Source organism: Paroedura picta, chromosome 12, assembly GCF_049243985.1.
Source record: "Paroedura picta isolate Pp20150507F chromosome 12, Ppicta_v3.0, whole genome shotgun sequence".
NCBI lineage: Eukaryota > Metazoa > Chordata > Lepidosauria > Squamata > Gekkonidae > Paroedura > Paroedura picta.
Window position 1 is genome coordinate 23,559,706 of NC_135380.1, and position 27,431 is coordinate 23,587,136.

The 27,431-nt window shown below is 50.4% G+C and overlaps 2 protein-coding genes across 3 annotated transcripts in view; one reads left to right on the plus strand and one right to left on the minus strand.

Moving 5' to 3' along the window:
- The first annotated feature begins 2,782 nt into the window (after positions 1-2,782).
- Positions 2,783-16,776, plus strand: ANKRD23 (ankyrin repeat domain 23). The gene is made up of 9 exons (XM_077305289.1): positions 2,783-2,848; positions 9,494-9,649; positions 10,853-10,984; positions 11,157-11,264; positions 12,393-12,491; positions 12,869-12,967; positions 13,079-13,177; positions 13,935-14,033; positions 14,576-16,776. Exons 1-9 carry the CDS (start codon positions 2,822-2,824, stop codon positions 14,675-14,677), a joined length of 921 nt encoding a protein of 306 aa, XP_077161404.1. The 5' UTR covers positions 2,783-2,821; the 3' UTR covers positions 14,678-16,776.
- A 1,441-nt stretch (positions 16,777-18,217) lies between these two features.
- CNNM3 (cyclin and CBS domain divalent metal cation transport mediator 3) overlaps positions 18,218-27,431 on the minus strand; it is a 32,913-nt gene continuing 23,699 nt past the window's right edge. The window contains exons 5-9 of one of the 2 annotated variants that reach the window (XR_013225789.1): positions 26,279-26,375; positions 25,418-25,551; positions 24,461-24,596; positions 22,300-22,402; positions 18,218-20,002 (exon numbers count right to left, since the gene is read on the minus strand). Coding sequence is in view for 1 of the 2 variants with exons in the window: in XM_077305288.1 (XP_077161403.1) it covers positions 19,938-20,002; positions 24,461-24,596; positions 25,418-25,551; positions 26,279-26,375 (432 nt within the window). In the remaining variant the exon portion in view is untranslated. The remainder of the gene's footprint in view (positions 20,003-22,299; positions 22,403-24,460; positions 24,597-25,417; positions 25,552-26,278; positions 26,376-27,431) is intronic. The other variant, XM_077305288.1, reaches the window with a different exon arrangement.

The following is a 27,431-nucleotide window of genomic DNA, read 5'->3' on the forward strand; positions in this document are numbered from 1 at the left end:
CACCTGGAACTCTTGCTGTCTTTTTCAGACTGGCCTGGGGCTTCTCTCTCTCTCTCCGAATCCGTAAGTCTTGCTCTAACCTTGAGTGGTTTAGCAGGAGGGGAGACTGGGAAATCATCAGGCTTGGGATTGAATATCATTCCATCCAGGGGGCTATTTCTATCCTGCTTCTCCTGTACCTGTAACATGAACTCCAGGCTACTGGCAGAGAAGCCGGCCTTCTGAATCTCTGTAACCCTTTCCCTTCCTGACATTCTCCCTTCTTGGTTTATGGGGTTCCATGCCCAATCATCTACCCAGCAGGAGAGTTGTCTCCGCACAATTGGAGGAGAAAAAGTCTTCCACCCAGCCCTCCATTTTATGGGCCATTGTGTGGGGCTCACGGGAGCAGCAGAAAATCCCACACAGACAGGCCAGAAGAACCTTTGTTGCGATTATCTTATAAACAATTCTCAGCGTCTTTCATGTTCTGCCTAGTCTTTTATCCCATCCTTCCTCCACGGGTATCTTCCTTGGTTCTCCCCACTTCCAATTTACCCTTACAGCAATTCTGCAAGAGAGGCCGCGCTGTGAGAGTGGTGGGCCCGAGGTCATCTAGCAAGCTTCAAGGTGAGTTGTAGGTGGGTCTTATTCATATATATTTGTTTTCTCTTAATCTTTACAGCTGTCCTTAACAAAGTAGGTTTGTTTCCCCTTTGCAGATGATGATGTGACCAAAGAACAGTGCTTTCCTGCTGGGTGCCAGGAGAGGTGATATTTCAATATCCTGACTCACAGGTGGTTTTTTAAATACTAGGATGCCACACTCCCATTATTATATTATAATAACACGATTCATCCTCCCCATAGTGGGATTCAAAGGCAGCTTACATCATTCTCCCCATTTTTCCTCACAACAACCCTGCGAGGTAGGTCAGGTTGAGAGTGACGGACCCAGCAAACTTCCATGACAAGGGTGGGGATTGAAACCTGGGTCTCACAGATCCTAGTCTTTCCCTCTACCAGTAGTGATGTGTTCTTGTACAGACAGCTTCCTGTTCACCTGCCCCTTATCCTCAGCAGCTGGTACTGTGGTACAGTAGCCCGTTTGCTCCGGCCATTGACTGGCGAGCTGTTGATGTAGACCTGAAGCCTAGCAGCACAGGAGGGAGGGAGGAAGGGTATATCTACCCCTTCTTGCCTTGCATTGTGTAGGAGCGCTGGGGTGGGGGTGCAATCCCCTGGCTTGTTCTCAACCACACAAGAATACTGTAAGGCAGGGGTAGTCAACCTGTGGTCCTCCAGATGTCCATGGACTACAATTCCCATGAGCCCCTGCCAGCAAACGCTGGCAGGGGCTCATGGGAATTGTAGTCCATGGACATCTGGAGGACCACAGGTTGACTAACCCTGCTGTAAGGGGCTTGGCCCCCTTGGCAGCTCAGCTGAGAGAGAGTTTTAGGGGCTGTTGACTTCTCAGGAATGCTCCAGGGGGCTGCTGGCACTCATTAGCAATACAAACTGAGCCCCACCTTGGATCTGGTCAGGAACAACAAGGAGCATAAGCCAAGATTGCCAACTTGGGATTGGGAAATTCCTGGAGATTTGGGGATGGAGGCTGGGGAGAGCGGTGTGGGTGGAGAGGGACCTCAGGCCATAGAGTCCGCCCTCCCCAGAAGCTTCTTTCTCCAGGGGAACTGGGCCATGTAGTCTAGAGATCTGTAATTCTGAGAGATCTCCAGGCCTCACCTGGAGGTTGGGAACCAAAGGCCCACATATCGACTGGTCCTGCTGTATTGCTGGCCAAGTCCTGCCTCCATTTGGTTCAGACTGCCTGGCTTGGTGTGTGTAAGTGTGTGGGTGTGTGCCCATGCGTGCCTTTTGCCGGGCCCACCAGGAAGGCTAATTGGCAGCTGACCAGTAACAATTTTATTGCTTATAGTAATAAAAATACAATCTGCCCCCCCCTCCTAAAGAGCTTTCATGGCCTTGCTAGATTGACTGTGTCTGACTGAGGCGTTGCAGAGGTGTCATGACTGTACCACTACAGATTGGGGCGGGGGAAGCTCTGTTTTGAACACTTCCTTGCATAGTTGCCAAGAATCTCCTAGGGATAGATTCGAGTGGGTAGCCGTGTTGGTCTAAAATAGCACGACAAAAATAGAGACCAATACACCTTTAAGGCCAACAAAGAGGAAGAGGGCATGCACTCAAAAGCTCACACCTCGAATAAATCTTTGTTGGTCTTAAAGGTGTTATTGGACTCTTTTTGTTAAGAATCTCCTAGCCTCCCTTGTTTCCTTTGTGCAGGGATTTCTGCGTCTGGAAGAGGCACATTCCGTCATGTGAGTTCTCCCCTGTTCTGAAGTGGTACAGCCCTGAAAGAGGATCACTTCCTCAGGGAGAACTACATCTGTAGATGTAGTTCAGAGGCGATTGGTCGCATGTCATTTCCCCCCCAGTTTTGCTAGGGTCAGGGCTTCTAGAATGGGGTGCAAGGAGAAAGAGAATGCCCTGCTAAAGGGCACCCTTTGACACACTTCCTCCCCTTGTATCCATTCCCCCTTTGGTGGGCTTGTGAATGCCACAGCTGATCCATCATCTTCCCTCACTGCCATCCTTGGAAAACCTTAAGCTATGCAGTTTATTTTAGTTGGCATTACAAGGTATCTGAATTATTCGGCTTGCTGGGCCCAGTGGCAGACAGCGGCGGAGGGAATGGGGGGTGGAGAATTTGGACTGTAACCCAAATCCTCCCCCCACTCGGCAGGATGCTGATAAAAAGACCTGCCCAGACCAGCTGAGGGCAAGTGAGCGTTGTGACTCTGGACTAGGGGGGACCATGGAGATCTTCAGCATTCAGCAGTTGGTAAGAGGCTGGCAAGGCGTGAAGGGGGGCAAGTCCTCTCTAGGTGGGTGTGAGTTGGGGGCCTTGGACATCCCTTGGCCTCAGAGGGGACAGGACTGGTTCCGATTTGTCTGGGTAACTTGTTTGTGTCGGGAGGAAAAAGAACACAAGGATTTATAGCAGAAGACATTTAGGGGGAAGGAATGACTCAAGATCCTCAGCAAGATTTAAAGACCTGCTCATCATGGCCAGATAGTATCTTATTTGTTCACTTTGTTTATAACCCTCCTTTCTCAAGGCAGATTAAAGAATAAATGGTGCGAGAGAGAGAGAGAGAGAGAGAGAAGCCACATTTGTTGTCGCTTAGCAGTCTTACCCACCTGGGACAAACTGGCACCAGTATGGATCCTGGGTGGTCTGAATCCACTCCTGGCATTGGAAAAAGACCAAACTCCCCGGCCTCCTCCTTCCACCCAGGCGTCATGATGGATGGTTGTGGCTTCCCCGGTAGTCTATTGGTTTCAGTACACGTAGAGGGACGGAAAGAATCGGATGGGCGTTTTGCTGGTGCTGGGGAAATGGCCCATTAATCAGCTTGCGTGTTCAGTGTTCAGCCCCGCTGCAGAGAACAGGAGTGATTTTTCTTCCCTTTTGTCTCATGGAGAAACCACGACTGCATCCTTCGCATGAGAAAACCCATTCCTTGGCAATCCCTCCATTACAGGCACAGCCCCATGGTGCGGGTGCTTCATCTGGGTGTGCTCTGCAGTGCGGGTGGGTTTGGGGGCTGGTTTTGTAGCAAGCACAGTGGATGGCTTCCCACAGGAGCACATCCACCTGGTGCACATCCACTGGCACAGACAGAGAAACGGCCTCTTTGTGCCTTCATAGAAGTGAAGATCAGGACTATCCGTAAACAATTTAAACGTGGCACTCTGGCAAGAACAGATATATAAATGTTTATCTTACCCTTCTGCGTGACAACATTTAAATGCCTGTGCTGGGAAAAGCTACATTCTGTGCCCTATTTGGTGCCACTGTTTATTTTATTTAATATTAAAAATAAAGCTAGTTTTACTTGATGTGGGAGATAAAAACCCCACAACACCCCCAGTCTTATGCCAGCGGGATGCCATGGTTGAGAGCGGCAACCTCTGATCTGATGAATGGGGTTTGGTTCCCCACTCCTCCACATGCAGCCAGCTGTGTGACCTTGAGCTAGTTCCAGTCCTGCTAGAGCTGTTCTTACAGAGCAGTTCTCTCAGAGCTCTTTCAGCCACACCTACCTCACAAGGGTGTCTGTTGTAGGGAGATGGAGGGAAGGGGATTGTAAGCTGCTTTGAGACTACAATACAATGCAATACAAAAACTTTTAATGGCATCCATAGTAAAACAGTATACAAAGCTTTGAGACTCCTTCAGGCAGTGAAAAGCAGGACATAAAAACCAACTCTTCTTCATCACTCCTCTGAGATTTCAGGATATCTTCACAATCATAAAGGTCAGGGACTTATTTTCAGCACTAAAGATGAGATTAGAAAGTTGATTTTCTGCTTGTATTGCCATAGTCCAGGGGTAGTCAAACTGTGGCCCTCCAGATGTCCATGGACTACAATTCCCAGAAGCCCCTGCCAGCATTCGCTGGCAGGGGCTTCTGGGAATTGTAGTCCATGGACATCTGGAGGGCCGCAGTTTGACTACCCCTGCCATAGTCAGTGTGTTTTGCTGTTCTACTCTGTCGGAGCTCTTTGAGTTCCACAGGGCCTGCAAATAGGAGTTCTTCTGCCAGCTCTTCTAAGGCCGGTAGAACTGGGGTGATAAGATCAGGCTGCTGCCCCTCACCCCCAGGGTCAGAACTATGTACTAGATTATGTCGGCCCTGTTAATATTCTGTTCCCATTTTTGACATTAGCCGCTTTGGCTGCGTGTCTGTGTAGCTGGCTCAGTGATTCGTTATGGGGTAATATTTTACGCTGCTATCTTTGATTTGAATTTTATTATTGATTAATTACTTCTTTTACAATGGGCTTTTAAAATTCATTATGTGTAAACTGCCACGAGCCAGCATCACCGGGACTGGAGTTATATAAATATAAAGATAAATAAATAAATGTGGCTGTAGCAAAACCCTGATTTCTGAGGAGGGCAACAATTTCGCCTGCCAGCCACTTTCCTGGCCCCTGTGGTTTTAGAGTTGCCTTTCCGTCTTCCTTCTTGGCCAGCCTAGTTTCCGCCCTTCAGAAAACTGGAAGGACAGTGTCCTTAATCACTCACATTCTGGTCCATATCTGATGATTTGCACCTGTTCCCTCCCCTCCCTTTTTGGGATGTTTCAGCTTTAATTTTATATCCTTTAATTAAAAAATCAGAGTTGTCACTCAGTCGAAGCAGGCTCAATTGATTAATCTTGTGAGGTTCATTCAATCGAGGATTTCATTAATTTTGCATATGAATAAAGCCATAGTTGGAACCAAAAAGAATTCTTTGGTTTTCGAGAAGGTGAGTTGCAGCAGATCTCTCCTCAAAGAAAGGGGGATTCTACTCTGGTGCTTGAAAGAAGACAGCATGCACCTTATTCACTGCAGTTTTTAGAAGCACTAAGGCACTGTCATTAACTAAGGGACACCTTTTTAGTCGATATCAGAATTTTAAAAATTTATCTGACTCTCCAGCCTTAATGATGTTGCTGTTGTTAGTTGCGAAGTTGTGTCCGGCCCATTGCGACCCCATGGACAATGATCCTCCAGGCCTTCCTGTCTTCTACCATTCCCTGGAGTCCATTTAAGCTTGCATTGACTGCTTCAGTGACTCCATCCAGCTACCTCATTCTCTGTCGTCCCCTCAGTCGCTCCCAGCATTAGGCTCTTCTCCAGGGAGTCCTTCCTTCTCATGAGGTGGCCAAAGTATTTGAGTTTCATCTTCAGGATCTGGCCTTCTAAGGAGCAGTCAGGGCTGATCTCCTCTAGGACTGACCGGTTTGTTCGCCTTGCAGTCCAAGGGACTCTCAAGAGTCTTCTCCAGCACCAGAGTTCAAAAGCCTCAATTCTTTGATGCTCGGCCTTCCTTCTGGTCCAACTTTATGACATTATGTGTTCTAATGATCAAGCTATGAGGTGTTGTTTTGTGTGCCTGCTTAAAGACCTTTTAGTTGCAGTGAGCAGGAGGACAGCTGGTAAACCTATGAAGCTGCCTTTTGTTGAGTCAGACCACTGCTCCGTCAGTGGCATCAAGGTCCACTGACTGGTCTTCTCCATCACCCACCACTTGATCCTTTGGACAGGAGACACCAGGGATTGAACCATTGAGCCTCTAGGGATTGAACAGGAGATACTAAGGATTGAACCATTGAGCCACACCTCTCCAGCTGAGAAGATTGGAGGCCAGGACCAGTTCTAGAAAGCCGGCTATTTGCTGGGATCCCAAGACTACTAAAAGGCTCACCAGTTGTTTGCAGGGGATACCCAGGAAGGGCAGGGGCAGTGGGAGAGAATTCCAGCAAAGTTGCCTTCTTCCAGCTTAAGAGTCTCAAAAGTCCCCTGCTCCCAAATCCTAACATCACTGTCTCGGCCAAGGACAATTGACCTTATATATAGTAGTTATCTCAGATGGACTTGATGTCAGCTCTGGGTGAGCTTCATAGCTATATAAGGAGGAAAGTGTGGCTGAAACACCCTGGAATTCCTGGTTGCTGTTTACAGGAGGAAAAAATGCCCTCGGGATTGTAAGTGTGCCAGCAAATCTACCAAAGGCACAGGTGTGAGAGGTGTCTTTCATTTTGGCACTTACGTCAGGCTGAAGCCTCGGCCAGCCTCATGGGATTTTGCCTCTTGGTAGCAGGAGAACCTAAGAAGGAAGGAAGAAGGTTGGCCACGACTTGGTGACCTAAATTGTTCAGGCAAAAGAGGACGTTCTTTTCATACTTGGTCTAGAGCGCAGAGTGATCCCATTACTCCAGCAATGTTCCGTTCCAGGGCTTAGATTTGGGGATGTGAAAAAGAAAGCCTTTGGGAGGCAAGGTCACCAAGGGGGTTTGTGAATTCAAGTGCAAAACCATAGGACTGCTTTCCTCAGGTTGCTAACTCCAGGTGTTGACTGGGAGGGTCTCCTGGAATTAAGAGATTATTTGGAGACAATGGCTGTGTTGGAAGGTGGACTCTAGAGCAGAGGTAGTCAACCTGTGGCCCTCCAGATGTCCATGGACTACAATTCCCAGGAGCCCCTGCCAGCATTTGCTGGCAGGGGCTCCTGGGAATTGTAGTCCATGGACATCTGGAGGACCACAGGTTGACTACCCCTGCTCTAGGGAATTGCACCCCAATGAGGCCCTCCTCTCCACAGATCCCACCATCTTCAGGCTCCACCTCCAAAGTCTCCAGGTATTTCCCAACCCCGAGCTGTCAGCCCTAGTGTTCAAGCACTATTAAGGGTGGCAGAGTCAGGGAGCAGATAAATAGGCTGGAACAGCCTTTCTCAGCTTTTTGACCATCAAGAAACCCCTGAAACATCCTTCAGGCTTTGAGAAATTCAAGAAGTGTTGCGATCATGCAGAATATGGTTGGGAACCCTAACTGTGAACACGCCCACCCAGGGCTTCTCTCCCACCCCTTCCAGGCCCATCATTGTCCATTTTGGGGTGGGGGTTGGGGCAGCCCATGTGACCATATATGGTCGTATCATTCGATCAATATTTAACAAAATTAATAAATATATATTAAAAAATTAATTAATTCCCACCCATCCAGGAAACCTTTCTGAGGTCATCAAGAAACTTCAGGGTTTCATGAAATCCTGGTTGAGAAACCTGGGGCTGGAATAACACCTCACTGGGAAGTTCTCTTGCACAGTCTCTTGGGGAGTTGCGCAAGAGCACAGCAGTACAGGGGCATGTCCCCTGGGCCGAGCCCCTCTGTCCCTTCGCCTGCATCCCCAGTTATCTCCCAGAGGCTCCACAATGTCTCGCACCCATCTTGTTGATGACAATGCTGTTTTGCCCTGGCTGGCCGTGCGGAATGGCATCTCATCCCCGTGATGTTTACTCCTCCGCCAGGACTGTGTACACACCAATATAAATAGAGGCTGCTTTCATTGGGCCCTGGGGAGCCACAGCAGCCGGAGGCATGGGCGGAATGCTGCTAGCGCGGTTGAGGAAGCTGACACATTTCACACTTGGGGGCCGCTCTGGCTGGGTCAGCAACTTGCAAGCAAGGGACACTCCTCTGCCGGGACCGGCTGACCTCAGGATAGGCTCAATTAAGGTCAGATCAAGAAATAAGCTGGTCTCTCACTCACAGGCTGCTGAGGAGTCCGAGACGGATAAGTGCTAAAGCTTCACTAGTTCAGATGAGGCCTGCAGCACCTGCCTCTTTGGGCACATCACCCAGGCATGAGTGTTGAACTCCAGGGTGCATCTGATTATTAGTGCCATTGATTTCCAGAGCACTTTCATTAAAAATATATATATTCAAAGCAGTTTGCAAAGAGTCCCGTGAAACCCACCAGTAGCAACAAATGGCAAAACGTAACAGAAATGTTCGACATGAAAGGCACCAAATAGATTCATGTCACATTAAAAAACGAAACCCAGAATAAAAGCCATAATTCAGGGCTATCATTAAATGTCAGAAAAAGAAGGGTTAAAACAGGGGTAGTCAAACTGCGGCCCTCCAGATGTCCATGGACTACAATTCCCAGGAGCCCCCTGCCAGCATTTGCTGGCAGGGGATCCTGGGAATTTTAGTCCATGGACATCTGGAGGGCCACAGTTTGATTACCCCTGGGTTAAAACTTCACCCTGACTTTAACAAGAGGAAATTCCACAGTACTGGGGCAACTGCGGAAAAGGCCCTGGCCTCCTATTCACAAGACTGCTGGTTGCTTGTAAAATTTGGAGGATTCATTCAGTTTATCAAAGCCAGAAGGGACACAAGTCACAGTTCAAACTTTCACAATCGTAATGCTCTTGAAAAACTGTGTGTGACACTGAGCTGGGTTAGCTTTGTGCAGGACTTGTGGGGCTATCTCTACTCTCCCTAGATTGGAAGCAAGCTATTTCACGAGGCTTCTTATTTGGGATCCTGGACCCACCTTAAATTCAAACCAGTCCACCCAAGTCAGCTTCCCTCTTTCCTTTCTGTCTTATCTGGAGATCTGCATTTGATACAGCCAGTGGATGACCTTGGGCCAGTCACAGTTCTCTCAGAGCTCCCTCAGCTCCACTGACCTCACAGGTTGTCTGTTGTGGGGAAAGGAAGGGAAGGCGACTGTAAGATGCTTCAGGTAGTAAAAAACCAGTGTACAAAAAACCAACTCTTCTTTCCTTTCCTGTTTGTTTCCTCCTTGTTCTCTTTGGCCTACTCTCTTCACCCTGCATCCAACCTTCCTTTTGCCTTCTCAATGAAAGAGCAAAAAAAAAACAAAAAGGAAATTGTGGTGGTGTCACTTACATGATGCTCCGCTCAGATCAGGGTATGACCCTATTTGGGTTCCTAATCCAGCAGCTGAAGTTCAAGATACAATTTTATGCCTCAGGCACCAAAATTCATTACTCCTACAGTAGGTCCTGCTGTGTAAAGGTGAGCCCAGGGCCTAGTCCCAGACTTTCTCTCGCATAATGTGCTCCCTGATCCCGTGAGCCCCCATCACCTCACGCTTTGCTTGTTTTCCCAGGTAAGTGATGAACGGCACGAGGGGAAAGGGCGAGGTTTCGAAGCATTCTCCAAAAATGCAGCCAGAGAGCCAGAAACTTGGCCGCTGGGCCCAGCTGGTGTCTGGGAAGCTGTCAGCAAGGAGAAGCAGAAGGCAGAAGAGGAGAAGAGAAGGAAGGTGAGTGTGTGTGTCTGTGTGTGTTTGGGGAGGCACTGGGGGAAGCTCACCTTGTTGTGCTGTAGGGGAGGGAGAAGGGGGACAGTCCTGGAGGACAGCAATATCCTGACTTGATGAAAGATCTAGGGCAGTGGTCCCCAACCTTTTTATCACCGGGGACCACTCAACGCCTTTTACTGAGGCCCAGTGTGGGGGGGGGGGGTAGTTTACTCCTCTACTCTCAACCACTGCCCTAGTGCTCTCTGATTGCTATGGTAATGTTTAAACATCCCTTCAAAATAAGATGCAGACATGCCACAACAATGATGTGTGTTGTAAAGGGCTGGGGGGGATGAAGTAAAGGGCCAGGGGGGAAGAGAAGGCGTCCTTCGGGGCCCACCTCCAATTAGTCGAAGGACCACATGTGGTCCACGGCCCACAGGTTGTGGATCGCTAATCTAGGGTGTTGTTGTTTCCCCTTCTCTATGATCTACTGTGTTTTAAACTTCTATTGACAAAAAATCATTTAATTGTAAAAGCAATCCTGATCATGCCTCTTAGAGCACAATCCAGGCCACATTTCCAAGAAGCCATCAGGCAGTAGTAGGTCCATCCCAAATGGCCCAGTGGTCCCCTGCTGGCCTTTGGTCTATATTTTGCCCAGCCCCACTAGACAACCCCATGAGGTCCTTCTGTCAGATGGCCATTTACTTGCACCAGAACAATCCACAGCTTTGAGATTGGCCTTTCCATAATGAGGCAGAGCAAGGTAGCTAAGCTGAGGTGGAGCTTGCATATCATTAAAGGGGCAAACCAAGAGTGAGGCACAATCCACGAGGAAGGTTTCTTGCATTATCCCCACTGAAATGAATGAGAGCTGCCTGAGATGATGGCTTATGAGGATAGAGAGAGTGGTGAAGTGGCAGTAATGCTAAGCTAGGATCTGACAGGCCAGGTATGAATCCTCAGTCTGTCATGGAAGCTTGTTGGGTGACCTTGGGCCGGTCCCATACTCAGCCTCACAAGGTTGTTGTTGAGGGTAAAATGGAAGAAGAACCAAGTTGTAAGTTCCCCACAGGGGGAGAAAAAGTTTTTTTTTTTTTAATGAAGCGGAAAGTGGCATTTGGATTTCGGCCTCTGTCACTGAAATGTCACAGCCCCTTGGTTCCCCATGTAGGACGTTGTTTGCCTGCAGGCCTAACGTTTTCAAAAATTTGTTGCCAGCTTGAGACACTCAACAACTCCAGACTGAAGCTCGAGAGCTTGCAGGACCTGGAGGCCATTATCAAGTTACGCAAAAACAAGAAAAAATGGAAGAAGGTGGTCCGCCCCAAGGAACGGGAGCCAGAAGTTATAGTGAGTATCCATTCCCCAGCCTGTGAGTAGCCCCTCCAGAAGCCCACCGCTTGGGATGAGCAGCAGTAGTTGAGAGAGAGGGGTTTTCTGGGCATCCTTACAAAGAGGAGGCAAAAGGCTGAAGTTTCAAAACACTCCAGAAACATGGTCGTCCTGTGCTTCTTCTCTCTAGACAGAACCTGTCAACCCAGAACAGTTTCTACAAGCAGCCCTGGAAAACCGGATTCCCGTGATTGACAAATATCTGGCAGATGGAGGGGACCCCAACGCTCACGACAAGGTACTTGGGCCACTAAGGGGCACCGATCTCTGCAGCCTAAAAGCACGGTGGAAATTAAGCCCACTGGCAAGTGCTTGCATAAAAGGAAGGCATTAATAGCAGACACACACAAGAGCCTCTTGTGGCGCAGAGTGGTAAGCGGCAGAAATGCTGTCTGAAACTGTCTGTCCATGAGGTTGGGAGTTCGATCCCAGCATCCATGAAGAAAATCCTAGAATTCTGTGTGATCCCATTCAGGGACACATAGAGGAGTTGCAAGGACAACTTCTCTCCATAGAACACTCCTGTGTGCTGACCCATGCGCTCTCCCTTTGGACCTGGAAATACTCCCATCAAGGAAGAAAGGACCCCCCCCCCCTCAAATTTCTATCAATTGACATCCATCAAAGTGCAGTGCATTCTCATTCTGTGACTATGACTGTAGTCCTCTTAATACCATTGTTCTGGGAGGCTGAATAAAACTGAACTTAGTCCATTTGCTTATGATTTCTCCCTGTGTCCTTGCTGGCCATACTTGATGGTCAAAAGTGCCATCAGCTCACCAATGACTTATGGTGACCTTGTCGCATTTTCAAGGCAAGAGACAAGCAGGTGGTTTCCCATTGTTTGCTTCGGCTTAGGAACCCTCAATCTCCTTGGGTGTCTCCCATCCAAATGCTAACTGCAGATGACTGGGTTTAACATCTGAGATCTGATGAGATGGAGAGAGCCTGGGCTATCCAGGTTATACTATCCAGGGCAGGTTGTATGGTGGAACACTAGAAGAAAAACTTGGCTATCCCCCCTCCCCTTCTTCCTGACAATTCCTTGTGGACGCCTCCCACCCATTTCCTGTGCTGTGCTCCAGTTGGCAATAAGCCAGGCAGGGGGGGGGGGAGAGTTTGTGGGAACGAAACTAGCCCAACAGTTCTCCCATGCAAATTCCCACCACCACATAGCTCTGCTTTCATGGTACCATGGCGAACATAGGTGTGGGAAGGTGCATTTGCACAGGTCAGGTGCCATTGTGCCTTAATGGGTATTCTGTGTTTCCTCTGATGGGCTCCACCTGATCACCTCTGGGGGTGGAAAGATGGGTGTGGTGCAGGCAACTCAAACCAATCTCCTCCTCCTCTGTCCATGTTGCAGTTCAAATGCACCGCCCTGCACCGGGCCTGCCTACGAGGCCATGCAGAGATCGTAGAGAAACTACTGGAAGCCGGGGCCAAACTGGAACCAAGAGACATGGTGAGGCTCCCCTGATGGCCAGCATTCATTCTTCCAGCCCAGAGCACCATGCCCTAGCCTTTCTGTCCCACTGAGATCTTGGAACACTGACCCGGCCTCACCTGAAAATGAAGGCCTAGGTGTACTCTGGCCCAAGGTAGCCAGAGATGGTCTGGTCTTCAGACACATAGAATGAAGTAGCAGAGTGGACTGTGGGTGGAGGATAATTTTTGAAATGCTCTTCCCACCCAAAGAGAGGCAGCCAGTAGCAGACCACCCCACGGCCAGGTCCAGGTCCAGGGTTTCTCTTGCTCCTGTCCAGAGGTGCTGCAGGGCCCTGGTTCCTTTGCCAGAGATTTCTAGCTCCTCGATATAAGAGCCTGCTTTGCTTTTACCAGCTCGATGCAACGCCCATGTTGTGGGCCTGCCGTGGGGGACACCTGGAGATCCTCAAGTGCCTGATCCGCAGGGGAGCCAAGATCTCCACAAGGGATAAGGTGAGAGTGTCGGCCCAAGCCCACCTCCCCCGCCTAAATCAGCTCTGGCCCCAGGCGCTGTGCATAGTGAGCTCTGGCATGCTGTTGCAAGTGATTCTCTTTGCCTGGCAGCTCTGGAGCACCCCGCTACATGTGGCCGTCCGGACAGGGCACTGTGACTGCGCCGAGCATCTCATTGCCTGTGGGGCAAACATCAATGCACAAGACAAGGTAAAAGGCTGATGCTGTGGCCACCAGGGTCCTGCAGAAGTAGTCAGGGGAAGGGGTGCAGCCAGAGTGGGCCCCCTCTGGGGCATGCAAGACCAGGTCTCAGGCTAGTCAGCTTCCGATTAATCACGCAGAGTTTTGGGAGTGACACAGCAGCAGGGCCCATTGTCAAGCACAAGGGTGGGCTGCTCCCTACCTTCCTAGAAGATATTTGAAAGGGGAATATGATAACAGTTTATAAGATTAGGCATTGGCTTGGAGGAAGTGGGCGGGCAGGGATTCCCACCCCCATTCTCCTTCAATAGTAGAATCCACCCAATGAAACTAAAAATAAAATACCCACTTCAGAGGTTGTCACCAAGAAACCTCTTAAAATGAGAGAGTACAATTCCTCCCTGGCATCAGAACTTGTTCTTAAGAGCCCTGGAAATAAAATAACTGATAAAAGAATGCACATCATGCACCTGGGCTTCAGAATTGGGATTCCCCATGCACAAGATTCTAGCTTTATCCCAGCCCTGCTTGTCCTCAGTCAACCACTTAGTCCAGCTCCATCTTTGTCAGTGGCCAGGACTTGGCCAAAGTCTTGAGCACAGGTCTTTCCAAGATTCTTTTCTAGCTGGAACGGTCCGGGATTGCGCTTGGGACTCCCCGTGTCCAAGCTGAGAGTTTCCACAGGTGATCCATTAAGGTCCTTTCCTGCCCCAATTCCATGGGCATTTGTTGGCAGCCCCAAGCTCACCCTCTCCTCCCCTGGCAGGAAGGAGACACACCCATCCATGACGCAGTCCGGCTGGGACGTTTCAAGGCTGTGAAGACGCTGCTGATGTATGGTGCCAACCTCAACATCCAGAATGAGGTGAGGATTGGACAGGAGAAGGAAGTCTCATGGCTGGATGGCACAGATGGATTGTACCATTGTTGACAGACACATTTGGTGCCGGAGGGGGGGGGGAGCGTGGCTGGGAGGTACCACTTCCAACTACAGGTGCAGCTGTTCTACCCAAATGCTTTTACCTCAGCCAAAGCCCTTGCATGTAGAAAATTGGCATAGCAGAAGAGTAGCTTTCACTTGCCAGGCTTACTACCCAAAGGGATGTATCCAACAAAGAGAAGCTCACACCTCCAGTCTGGAGGGTTCCAGCTCGGACATAGGTTAAGCCACCTCCCCCCAGCTGTGAGATCTAGGTCCATGCTTGTGGACAGACCACCATAGACCACACCTCATGCATGGAGCAGCTTCCCAGCTGTGGACCTGGGCCATCCCAAAGGGCCAAATTCTCTCTCACCTGCCCCAAATCAGCTCCCAGGGGTGGGGGAAGAAATAGCATGAAAGGGCATGTTTTCTAGCCTCCCGAGCAAATGACCAGAGCTGATCCCTCTTGGTGTTTGTTGTGACAGGAGGCAGTGACTCCGGTGGACCTAGTGAAGGACTGGCAGACGGGCATCCGGGAGACGCTGCAGGCATGCGCTGACCGGCAGCACCTCTCCGCCAGGAACTGAAGAGTGTGGGGGAGCCTTGGTGGTAGATGCTGGCCCCAGAAACCGGCATCCCATCCCCTACTCCAGCTTGTGACCAACACCCCCCCCACACACTAGGTTTAGCCACTTTGCACACCGGGCTGGCTCCAGGGAAGTCTACAGTTCTTGTTTATGTCCTCAGGCTGCGAGGGAAGGGGGGAGGGAATCCCTCAGAAACAGCTCCTTTTGACACAGAAGGAAAGAGGTTTTCCTTTCCCTGGGAGTGCACCAGGACAGCAGTGCTGGGCCCTCTTGGTGCCCTTCTGAGCGCTGCTTCTGGAGGCCACAAAGACCATGCCTTTGAGGAAAACTAAGGCACAAGAGAGATGACACTTGGAACCCAGTGGCTCTGGGTGGGCGTGGGGATACAGCCCCTTCCATGGGAAAAATGAATCCGCCTCACCTCTTGGACAAAGCAGTTGTGCCCAAGCCAAGGAGGACAGCAGCAAAAGCTATGTCCTTAAGAAGGGTGCATGATTGGCCTTTCCTAAGCAGTTCCATATAGAAGAAACTGCAGAGGGAGATTGCGGCATCTCCTTTAGTGGCTGACCAAGAGCACTGGAGACGAACCTTTTCAACCAGAGCTCGGCTCACTCCAAGGGAGAAGAAAGCCCTGCAGCCTGGAAGGAGGGCCCAGTCTCCCCCTCAGCCTTGCACGGATCCCAAAGGCTTTGAGCTGCAACTCCTCCAGTCCTTTACCAAATGCAGGTGTGTCCCTGAATGGCCCTCCCAGATTCAGTGGTTGAGGGCCAAAAGAGGTACCCGGCAGAGGGGGAGGGCAGGAGAGAAGATGCAGAGGAGGCAAGCTGAGCCAGAGTTAGGCCTGAGCCTGGGTTCTGCACACTGGGACAAGGGCTGTCTCTCTTGGAAGCCTTAGTTTCCCTCTGTCAGGAGGTGTGAGCGAAGAAGCAGGTCCTTCTGTTTCTGTGAAGACTCTTCCCTCGTAGGAATCCCCACATCAGAGCCTGCCATACGACAATGCTGCCTCTTTGCCCTCAGGCCTTGTGGTGGCTGCAGCCATTCCCAGCCACTGTGATGGTGCCATGTGATGGTGCTCATGATCCTCTCATTCCTTCCATGCTGGCAAAGTGGGATCTTGAGGCTGCTGGCCAAGCCAAGGTACCCCCAGCCAGCATCATCTGCAAAGGATGTCATTTGGTCAGTGCCAAGTAGGCCCAGTTGCCGCTGGCTGGCCACCCTGCCGTTTTTCTTGCTACTTAACAGTCAATGAACCTGACAGTCCTGAATTTCCTGCATTCTGCAGGGGGTTGGACTAGATGACCCTGGAGGTCCCTCCTAACTCTGTGATTCTGTGAATGTGTCTGGGGAACGCTGAGCAGCTCCCGGACAACTTGCACATGAAACTGGTTTCATGCATTGTATACCTGATAACCTCCTGACCTTTCCACGGACCCCCCCAGCGAAAGAGCCCCAGAGCTAGGATAGGCATTGCCCTGAGTGTCTTGATGACAACCAGGTGGTTTGCCCTGGCCTTTCTGTCTGGTACGGGGGTCGTACTGGACTCTGGAGAACAAAGGAATGAATTAGAAAAAAAACTCCACCTTGCCCATTTTGCAGAGGGAAAGATGCAGCTTGGGCCGGAAGAAATTACTTGAAGAGATCTTTGCAAAGGGGTGCAAGATCTCATCTCTTCCCAGTCGATCTTGAATCGTAAATGCATCACAAGCTGTGTGCTTCTCTCTACTTTGAACGAACTGCTGATTAAGTCAAGCGGTGATGAGCAAGCAACACGCAACACGTTGCCATGCTGGACGAGTGACTGATCCACGCCGTACTTTGGATGCGTCCTCATCGACTGCCATGCGGCTGGCTGCCACTCCGCGCACGAGGCAGCCCACCGTCCCATCCTCAGGCCCCAGCCTGTGTCAGGAGGCACACTGCCGGAGACAGACTGTGCCAGGCCCTGTGGGCGGCGGAGGGCCTGAAGGGAGGGGGCTGGGGACTGCTGAATCCCTCGTGACTCAAAAGCCAGTTTTCGGCATTGATCAGCTTCTGTGATGTGTTTCCGCGCTGGCAAATAATAAAATCTTTTTAAGGCCTCTTTTGAAGGCACACGGATAGGAGACTGTTGGGGTTTGTGTCTCAGCAGAGGGCTGCTTCTGAGGTCACCTTTCTCCTGTGCTGCTGTGACCTCAACCCCATCTAAGCCCGACAGCCTCATGTGCAGAGTGTTTCTCCGGAAAGTAGGTCCATATGGTTACCCGGACGGAAGGAGGCTTCTCGAGCCCTTGTGCATGGGGTGCCCTGGGCATCTGATTAGACCATCACGACTAAAACGCCACACTTTCATATCAAACACAATGTTTTCCAAAGAAGCCACTCGTACAACCAGCTGCCGGTCATCCACTGCAGAGGCATCAAGTGCGGCATATACATGTGCAAACCGGGCCTTAAAGCATAATGACACACGGGACTCAAAGACTGCTTCCACACAGAGACAATTCCCCATGTGGCTCTTGTTGCGGCTGCAAATGCAGAGCCATTTGTAGCGGCAACGGAGCACCCATTTGGAAGTTTCCTACACAGTTTCCTTACCTTGGACCACCATGGCTGCTATTCCCCCATCCAACAGAGAGCTTCTTAAAAATCAGTAATCGTTAAGGTTGCTATAGCATTAGAACTGTTGCCACAATCTATTAGTTTCCAGTTTTCATTAGAAAAAAAATCTCTAGCTCTTTTTGCTGCAGAGTTGTAAGGGGAAATGTTTAAATTGGAATAAGAGACAGTTATAACGTTATTGTGCTATAGTGATCTGACAATTACCTGTTGTTGTTTTTTTCAAAAAGCTGGGGGAGGGAAAAGCCCATGGGGGTTGAAATGGCAGCTGTGGGGGTAGGTGGATGTAAGGAAAACAGGTGAGCATGTGTCGATGGGGCAAAAGCCACACCTTCCTGTCCACGAAGGGACTTTGAGAGTGTTCTTTCCAAAAAGATTGTAGCAAACCAGGTTTGGGGAATGACTGCAGCAAAGAGGGAGAAGACACGGGAACCAGACAAACAGCATGAAGTCACGTGGATGCTCTGGAAAATAGCGCTGCTGAAAGGAAGCCAAAGCAGTGCAAAACATCAATGTGGGAGCAGCCAAGGAATGGCTTGAATCCTGCCAACCAACAGCAATGCGGTTCAGCAGGACGAGGACACATAACTGGCACTCAACTGTGTTCCCCAAACCAGGGCTAGTCAACCTGTGGTCCTCCAGAGGTCCATGGACTACAATTCCCATGAGCCCCTGCCAGCATTTGCTGGCAGGGGCTCATGGGAATTGTAGTCCATGGACCTCTGGAGGACCACAGGTTGACTACCCCTGCCCCAAACCACAGGTAAGGGCAGCGCCATGGTAACACTCCCTAGCTTGGTTGAGAAACACCCTGGTGCTCCTCCTAAGAGTTAAACGCAACCAGAGGAGCAAGACAGGAATTTTTAAATCCTTTTCGAGAAGCCCACTTCACTGTGTCACCAAAGTGGGAGAACTTTTCTCGTACTGATGAAGCCGCTACTCCTCTGCAGACCAATGACTTTTAAATAGACACGTTTAAAGATCAGACTATTCCATTTGAAGGTACAGTGACAGTCCTTACGGGAGGGGGAAAAACTACAACGTAAAGGCAGGTACCCAGTAATTTACCTGAAATTATACATCGCTTTAAGAGCAGGTCATTGTGGAAAAGAGAGAAAGGAAGAGTGAGGAATCCCGCCCTCCTCCTCTCCCTTGCTCCTCTGTCTTATTTCCTTTAAAAAATAGGAACTCCGGGAAAAATACTGTTAGTAGCAACTGGGGGGGTGGGGGTGGGGCAGGGTGGGGTGGGGGGAGCCAGTCTCTCTGCCAAGGCTGGAGTGGAGGCCTACCTACGGGCAGCGGCAAACCAAGTCATCTACGTGTGCCTCTTGGGCCTGAGGGTTGAGGTGGAGGAGGGGTCCGAAGCACACGGACAGGAAGGAGTCAGGAGCAGCCACAGGAGGAGATGCAGTACCCAGTTCTTGGGTAAATGTCCACAAGATGCGGCAGAATTCTTCATGCTTTGGCAAGCAAGGGTTGGGACCAGAGTGTCAGGGCACTTGGTCAAATCAGCACCCCCGCCCCAAATAGTTCATATGAGAAGGCAGGAGAGGGTCTGGGGGAGGGGCTGCACTTTGAACTTTGATAAAAGTCCGTTCTGGAGTTGTCACAGCCTTGGCTGTCGTTGCTGGTGCCAAGGGCACAGGGAAAGCCTAGGTTGTGTTACGGAGCTTCCGAGAGATACTGAAAAGGAATGAAGAGAGGGAGGGGTGGGCAGTCCCCAGGAAGCGGGGGCTCCTTTGCAGAAGACAGCACTCCCCCAGTTGGCACAGGCAGCCCCCGGGAATCAGAGTCCTGGGAAGGGGTGGGAGGCACAGTTGGCAAACTGAATTTCAGGACTGCACTGTGGCTCCAGGGGTTATGGAGTTTGGCACGATTTGGAGAAAGCCAGCATGGGCGGGGACAGAATGGGGTGATGCCCTACCTGGAACTGGGCTAGGGGACCCGAGGCACAGAAGACCACCCATGCAGGTGACATCAACGGCCCAGGCAGGGAAGAGGAGTAGGTCCCTAGGGAAACCTCCAACTATGGATGATGCCACCTTGGAAGAGCAGCAGGATGCCAGCTCCGTGTGAGGCATGTTCTTGCAGCAGACATGCTAGAGGCTCTCATCAATCCCCCCCCCCCTAAGGAAAGCCCAGCAGGAGTTCAGCACAAGTCGAGCCCCCACCAGATCCAAGAAGGATGCCGAGGGACTCCGAAGCTGGCCCCTGCCCTGCTCGGGGCTGCCAGTGTGACAAACAGAGGCTGGCCGTGGGAAGAAGTCCGAGGGGGGTCTGTGGCAGGGGAAGGGGCATCAATACTGGCAGGCACGGATTCCTGCTAGGGACCCCAAGTCTCACTTGCACAGGCTCCTGGAGAAGGAGCAGAGTTTATAGGCACAGGCTGGCTGGCTGCTGCTGCCGGAGGAGCCCTTGCTGAGCAGAGTCAACAGTCAAGTCCCGTGAAAAGGGGGGCGGGGAGGAGGAAATCCTGTGCACAGCCAGGTCCAAGCACCAGAAGCCACCCAAATGGGCTCGCAGCCTGCTTGGCTGCAAGAGACATCCAGTTCCCCCAGAGGCGAGGATGCAGGCACCAAACGAGACGTTCCTGGGGCACGTGGGGACAAGCCAGGAGGGCTGCCCGAGCCCATCCCCCTGCAGGTCGAGAGTCGCCTCCGGCAGGTCAGACCCCAGTGCTCCGGCTGAGGCTCTCCTCGTCCAGAAGGTTTAGCTTGCTTCTGCTTTTCCCTGGAGCAAGAAGAGAGAGAGTGGCCATCAGCAGTTAGAATGCTGGACTAGGATCTGGGAGACCCAGGTTCAAATCCCCCCCTCTGCCATGAAAGCTGGCTTGGAGACCTTGGGCCAGTCACACCCTCTCTCCAGCTGTCCCACCCAGCAGGGTTCTTGTGAGGAGAAAATGGAGGAGGGGGCGAGGAGGCGGTTAAGCCACTCTACCGCATGGGTCTAAACAAATGAACCCACACAGGCTTGAGAGCAAGCCAAGAAGTTGAGAGGGAAGGCACTGACACATTCCACAGGACCAAAGGAAATCAAAGCAGATTTCAGGGGAAATGCATGCAGTACGAGCGTGAAGAAGAAGAGTTGGCTTTTATACCCTGGTTTTCACAACCCAAAGGTGTCTCAAAGTGGCTGACGATCGCCTTCCCTTCTTCTTCCCACAATACACCACCCTGTGAGGTAGGTGGGGCTGAGAGAGCTCTGGCAGGACTGCTCTGTGAGAACAGCACTATCAGGACTGTGACTGGGCCAAGGTCATCTAGCTGGCTGCATGTGGGGGAGTGGGGAATTAAACCCGGTATTGCCAGATTAGCAGCCGCTGCTCTTAACCACTTCACCACACTGGCTCTCCTGCCAAAGGGCTGCCACTCCACCCCCCCCCCCCCATCCCCACCGCAAATGTACTGTGTGGAGAGAAGTGTCCAAAAGCCACTGTTCCTCCCTTGGCAGTAATGGGGTTAATAACTGGCCTCAGAAATACTAAATGAACGTGTTTGGAGCACTGTGGACTCTCTGACACATTACATAAATGCTATATGGGTAAGTACCTATGCTTGACTCCATCACTTTATTTTACGCAATTTCATTTCTTAGCTGGACCCTACGGTCTGGACAGCCCCGGACAAACTCTATGCTAAATCTACCATCAGGCAGGCCTCCCATTTGGCAGCTCAACAGGACTGGGGATATGTGAAAATGGAACCAAGATGCCCGGGAGGGAGGACCTGTGTGTGCCTGATACGGGATTCTCAACTTTTACTCATTCTCAGGGCAACTCAAAAAGTCCAGCCAAGGGTAGGGTATTGTTCCACACTTTGGAGAAGCAGGTGGCCTGGTCTCTGTTAGTAATCGCTACTTTTTAAAAAGGCTACTCAAAAACAAAATCTCTTTGCCCTGTCTGAATTCTGCAAAGGAAGCAGATTTGCATACTTGACCCTATTGTGCTGGTTCTTCCACTTCTAAAAACTATTTCCCTAAAATGTAGAACCAGGAAGGTAGACAGGTGTCTGTTTGCATGTAGGGTGGGAGAGGACAGACAGACAACTGGCCTGCTAAATGATCCTGCACACACCATGGCAAATTCCTGCTTTGGAGGCAGACATGTGAGAAAAGCTGAGAGTGATCTTGAAAGAGATAAAATTGTTTTCCTGGAGTCTGGCTGCCCGGCAAAGGGAAATAGACACCCATGGGCTGTCTAACTCATCCCCTACTCTCTCGCAAGCTGGCTCTCCCCTTCCACCCACCATTAAAGCTATGCAAGAATAATGTGGGAAAGGAAACTTGGGGGGGGGGCATTCATGATTCAACTGACCAGAAAGATATTCTATAGGCCAGGGGTAGTCAACCTGTGGTCCTCCAGATGTTCATGGACTACAATTCCCATGAGCCCCCTGCCAGCAAACACTGGCAGGGGCTCCTGGGAATTGTAGTCCATGAACATCTGGAGGACCACAGGCTGATTACCCCCTGCTATAGGCTACGTGAGACAGTCACCTTTCTGAATGTTTCTTTATATTAAAGACTCCCTGCAAATGCAAAACTAGCACATGAAGGAGAAAGGTTTGAGTTCAGTCCTTTCCCTCCAGTGCTCATTTTCTATTTGCAGGGAGGTGTTTGGCATTCTCCCCAACATTTTAAAAAGTGGAAGATCAAAATTGCATTCTCCCGCCTGTAACAGTACAGTTCTTTTCTGCCATCTTGTTTGGTTTCAAGGACAGGGTCAGCCTAAAAGGGGGCCCCACCGATTTCCTCCCACCTGTGTGGGGCCCACAGACCTATGCGTAGGCCCCACGTGGCTAGAACATCCACACGATCCCAAGCTAATTGAGCCTGGGCCTCTCATCTGGAATGGGTGCCTCTCCCCCAAGGTGGTGAAAATTACTGGGAAAGACCCACAAGACTGTGGCCATGAGGTTGTGCCATTCAAGGAAGCCGCTGGCAGAGAGGTGACTCCCTTGCACCTGGGAGACCATCTCGGGAGTCTTGTTAATGAGAGGGGAAATACAAGAGAAGAACCAGGTATTTACCTTGCGATTTTGAAAATAAAAACCCACTCCAGACTCTGGCAGAGAGGCCAGTATTAAATGCAGTTCTCAATTGTGCCAAAGAAAGAGAGGTTTAGCGGGAAGGCTGGAGGGAGAAAGGAAGGAACAGAACAGGAGAGACACCTGCATTTAGCTGCCAAAGGTAGTGAAGAAAGAGCAGAAGAGAAAACACAGATATAATACACTTTGACGAGAGGCTCACAGGACATCTCTAAGCTGAGTTAGCACCCTTCTACATTCAGAGGGCTTAGAAGGGCCTGTCTCTGCTTGCGGCTCATTGTCAGGTCAACAATGCACGCCCATGAAAGTAGCCAGCAACTGGGCACCAGGACTCTCCTCAACCCACAGGCCAGGGTTCAAAGCCTCTAACCCAAGAGATAGCTTTCGAGCTGGATTTGTCTGCCCAGCTGCAGAGGATTCTGGGACAGTTTCTCAGGCACATGGTCAGGGCACACCAAGTATCAGCCATGCCTTTTGGGCCAGATTACTGACTATGCAATCAGAGTAGGGCAAGGTGCCCTTCAAAGAAATTTCTCCCCTATAATGTGAATTCTGCAGGAACCCCAGGGCTCCCTGCGGTATAGTGTGAAAAACACACAGCAGCACATTCAAACCTGTTGTGAATGGCAGAATTCTAGCATCTCATTTGGAAATCCCTCAAGGGGGCACACAACCCTTCTCCCTCTTGCTCTAGAACAGGGGTAGTCAACCTGTGGCCCTCCAGATGTCCATGGACTACAATTCCCATAAGCCCCTGACAGAGGTTCATGGGAATTGTAGTCCATGGACACCTCGTGGGTTTGCCCACCCCTGCTCTAGATGGTCAGGGATGGGGGAGGGCCAGGAGCATTCTTGTGTTGCTCCCTCCTGTTTTTCCAGACTGTGGCCCTGTGCTAGCAGCTGAGACTGACCTCCCTGTAGAGCAGGCTTCCTCAACAGCCCTGGAAGGGTTTCCTGAATAGCAGGGAGTTAATTAATTTGTTATATATTTTTAAATTTTGTTAAACATTTATTGGGTGATATGGCCATATGTGGTCATGTTGACTGCCCCCCCCCCCAAATCTCCAATGATGGGCCTGGAGGGGGTGGGAAAGGGAGGGGCCCCGGGTGGCGTGTCCACAGCTATGCTTCCCAACCATATTCCTCTCCATCACGCCACTTCTGGGGTTTCTCGAACCCTAAAGAATGTTTCAGAGGTTTCTCAATGGTAAATAAGTTGTGAATGGCTACTGAGGAATCTGTCTAGAAACCTCAGGGCACAAATACAGACTGAGGGCCTACTTGATATCCCAAAATGAGTGCAGCCTGCTGGAGATCTTCTTTGAAGGTTCTGCTCCAAATGCCTCCCCCCACCTCGGAACAGACAGCCTTTTGTCACAAGGGCACCACGCCTCCAGCACCCGCTGCCAAAAGGATGTTTGCTTGTTGCTAATGTTGTTAACGTTCAGGTACGTTTTTCTTGGCCGTTCCACGTCCTCCTACCTGGATTAGGCTTCCTGGTGACGGAAGCCTTCATTTGTTTGAATGCTGCTTTTTCATTCCTACTATTCTCTAGCATTTTAGAATCATAGACTATTAGTTGGAAGGGACCTCCTGGGTTTATACCATTTCGAAGTATTTAATACGCCAGGGACACGAATCCCAGAAAGGGGAGGCTAAAGATTTCAATAACACAAACAAATAAATAAGATAACCATTTACTACTGTGGAATGCTGAAAAAGAGGCTGTCATTGAGAAATCTCTCAAAATGAGAGCCTGGGATCCCTCCCCGGCATCAGACCCTACGCAACAAGAAGCAAAATGATCTTTCATCCAGGGCAGCACAACAGCTCGAGCTGTCTCCCTGATCTGCCTTCATACCTGCACCTGTTTATCTGGAGGCTGCAGGCATCAAATGTGGAACTTTATATGTTATCAGGGAGGGCCTCAGCCTGTGTACCAGCTTGGAGGTCTTTTGAAGGGCATTTTGGTGAGGCTGACCTCAGCAGCTGGCAAGCACAAGCAGAGAAGTGAGTGCGCAGTAGGACCTTCAGCCCCTTGCACCCTAAGGGGCAGGCAAGATGTGAAACTGGGGTGCCAAAAGAGCCTCAAGGTGTAAAGCTATGCCAGCTTCTGAAGGGCCATGGTTGAACGAGCACATACCTGCTGCAGCGTTTTTGTCATTCAGAAGCTTGGTCTGGCTGCTAGGAACAATTTTCAGCTCAACGGCATCGGGTGACTGGGGCGAGTTTTGTATCCGGGAGGCCATGAGGGCATTGAGATACTGTAGCCGAGTGACCTGTGGAGAAGAACACAGACCTGTACGTAACAAGTGAAACAAAACCAACAAGGGCCTGGACAAACACAACAGAGAAACTATAGCACATCGGGAAGCAGCTTAGAACAGCTGAAGAATGGAAATGACAAGATGAATAGGAGAACAGGCAGGTAATTAGAAAGACAAACCCACAGTGCCAATTCCATGCCTTGTCAAGGTTTGCAAATAGGTTTCCCAGTTCAGAGCACAGAACCTCTGCAGCTGGATCAAAACAATGGGTTTATTCATAAATCATGTTTGGAGAGTCCTATTCTGAAGAGTCTGCTTTGCCCACAGATTTTAACCATGTCCCCTAAACTTCAGGGCATAGAGATTTTCTACTTGAGAAAAAAGCTGTTGGGTCACATAAGCAAGTTGGGTGAGTTGTGATCTCAGATCACTGAGCCGAATGCAGCCAACCAAGAAGCCTCTTGTTCTTTATTCTGGTACACTTTGCCTTTCTTTCACCAGGGAACATGCAATGGCACACATAAAGTTCCCAGATATCCCAACCAGGCACAGACCAAATCCAGATCTTTTGAGCTTTTCAGCAAGGACCTTGCAGCCATACCTTGCTTCCTGCTGCCTGGCCACTGCTAAAAGCAGGGGTTGTCAAGCAACAGTCAAGCAAATGCTGGGCTGCACTTGGTTTAATGGGTCCAAAGTCCTTCCCAGGTAGTGTATGAGCTTCATGCCAGGGTTGCATGCCCTAAAGGGTGTGCTACTGATTTTAAAAAGCAACCCTGCATTGAATCTTTGTAAGTGGTTGACCGAGAGAAGGTTGTTCCATAGCTACTGCTTACCTTGATGAACTGTAAGTCAGTGAGAGCTCGGACAGTGTAGTCCGGGCAGTACATGGAGTAGTTACTGCTCTCCCCACCATCCAGTTGCTGATCCCGACGGTTCATCCTGAGAGTAGACACTGGGGACTGGTGAACTAGTAAAGAAAAAAGGTAACCGGGTTGAAAGCGGAGCAGGGACAAGTGGATTGAGAACTGGAGCTTCTCACAAAATTCTGCAAATCTTAACAAGTTTCTAGCTCTTATGTGTACAGGAGGAAAACTACAGACCATGTGCATGTTCTCTCTCCCTACCATCAGCTAATAAGTAAAGGATTTTTCCCCTCCACATCCCAACAGTGATAGATAAGTTACCATACCTGTGCATTTGCTCACCTGGCATCATTCACATGCATTTGGAATTAGTGTTGAAGAAGAATAAGGAGAAAGATTGGCTTTTATACCCTTTTTACTACCCAAAGGAGTCTCAAAGTGGTGTACAATCACTTTCCTTTCCTCTCCCCACAACAGACACCCTGTGAGGGAGGTGGGGCTGAGAGAACCATGAATGGCCCAAGGACACCCAGCTGGTTGCAGGTGGAGGAGGTGGAGGGGGGAATCAAACCTGGTTCTCCAGATTACAGGCGGCCACTCTTACCCACTACACCCCTCTGGCTCTGCGTTGCGGCTGACCTGGGAGCCAGAAGGCCTCTGGTTCCAATCTCACCCTTTACTAGGGGACTTTAGATATGCTGGTCTGTCAACTTCGGGAACTCTGTAGGTGGAGACAACACTGCTGCCCCTCACTAAGTTGCCCTTTAGGTCCCCCCTTCCCAAAAGGGCTACCGGCGGGTGAGCAGAGCCAGGCTACAGAGCATTCCTCACCTGAGGATGGAGCTGTCAGTGCAGAGACACCATAATACGTGAAGGCTCCATTTTCAAACTTCAGTCCCTCCTTTCCAATCTCGACTTCGACCCTGCCCTAGGAAGGAGAACATGTTAACAGCAAGCTAGGATCAGTCTTATCAGGGGGCAGGAAAAGCACTGGGTTTGGGCAAGCTGTTTCTTAGATCCCAATCTCAACTGCTCCTCCTGCTCATCCAGATGGCTTCTATCCCATGTGGGCAAGGGGTGAGTAACTGGTGGCCCATAGGTCAACTCAGGACCCCAAACCGGCTTCACCTGGTCTCCTGTGGCTCTGCCCCTTACACTTTCTCTTGCACAGAAATGAGACTTCCTTGTATGTATAGTTGCGAAGGTGGCCTGGCGCCTTCACCACCAGCTAGTCCCTGAGGCCAGCTGCAGATCCTTCTTGCCCAATCTGACTGGACAGAAAAGAGAAACTGGACCAGGCCCTCACTTCTTGGGATCGGAAGATTCCCCTGCAAACATACCCACGTATCCCTTACAAGCTTTCTGTATGATGGAATCGAGACATTATGAGCCACCGGGGGAGTCAATCTGTGCCAAAAAGCAATGTTACACTTATCAGAAACAATAAGTGGAACCCACAGTGCAATCTCATCAGGGCTATTTTACTGCCATGAGCAAAGTAGAAGAAGAAGAAGAAGAAGAAGAAGAAGAAGAAGAGCTGGTTCTTATATGCTGCTTTTCCCTACCCGAAGGAGGCTCAAAGCGGCTTACAGTCACCTTCCCATTCATCTCCCAACAGACACCCTGTGGGGTGGGTGAGGCTGAGAGAGCCCTGATATCACTGCTTGGTCAGAACAGTTTTATCAGCGCCGTGGTGAGCCCAAGGTCACCCAACTGGCTGCATGTGGGGGAGTGCAGAATCGAACCCGGCATGCCATATTAGAAGTCTGCACTCCTAACCACTACACCAAACTGGCTCTCCCATCGCCTCTGGATCTCACCGCTCTGGCTGGGCCCAAGTTAAGATGATGTGTTGCACCGCAAAGATTTGGCTTGGACCTACCTGGGGCTGGCAGTGCAAGTCGAGGAGGCTAACATCGTCCCTGCTGGTGCCTGGGAGAGAGCCAAGTCCTCGCTGGCTCAGCCTGCCCAGAGAAAGACCAAG

Coding starts and splice junctions, on each gene's coding strand:
- ANKRD23 (XM_077305289.1), top strand. CDS start 2,822: ATGGAGATCTTCAGCATTCAGCAGTTG. Junction 9,650..10,852: donor AAGAGGAGAAGAGAAGGAAG/GTGAGTGTGTGT, acceptor ATTTGTTGCCAG/CTTGAGACACTCAACAACTC. Junction 12,492..12,868: donor AACTGGAACCAAGAGACATG/GTGAGGCTCCCC, acceptor TGCTTTTACCAG/CTCGATGCAACGCCCATGTT.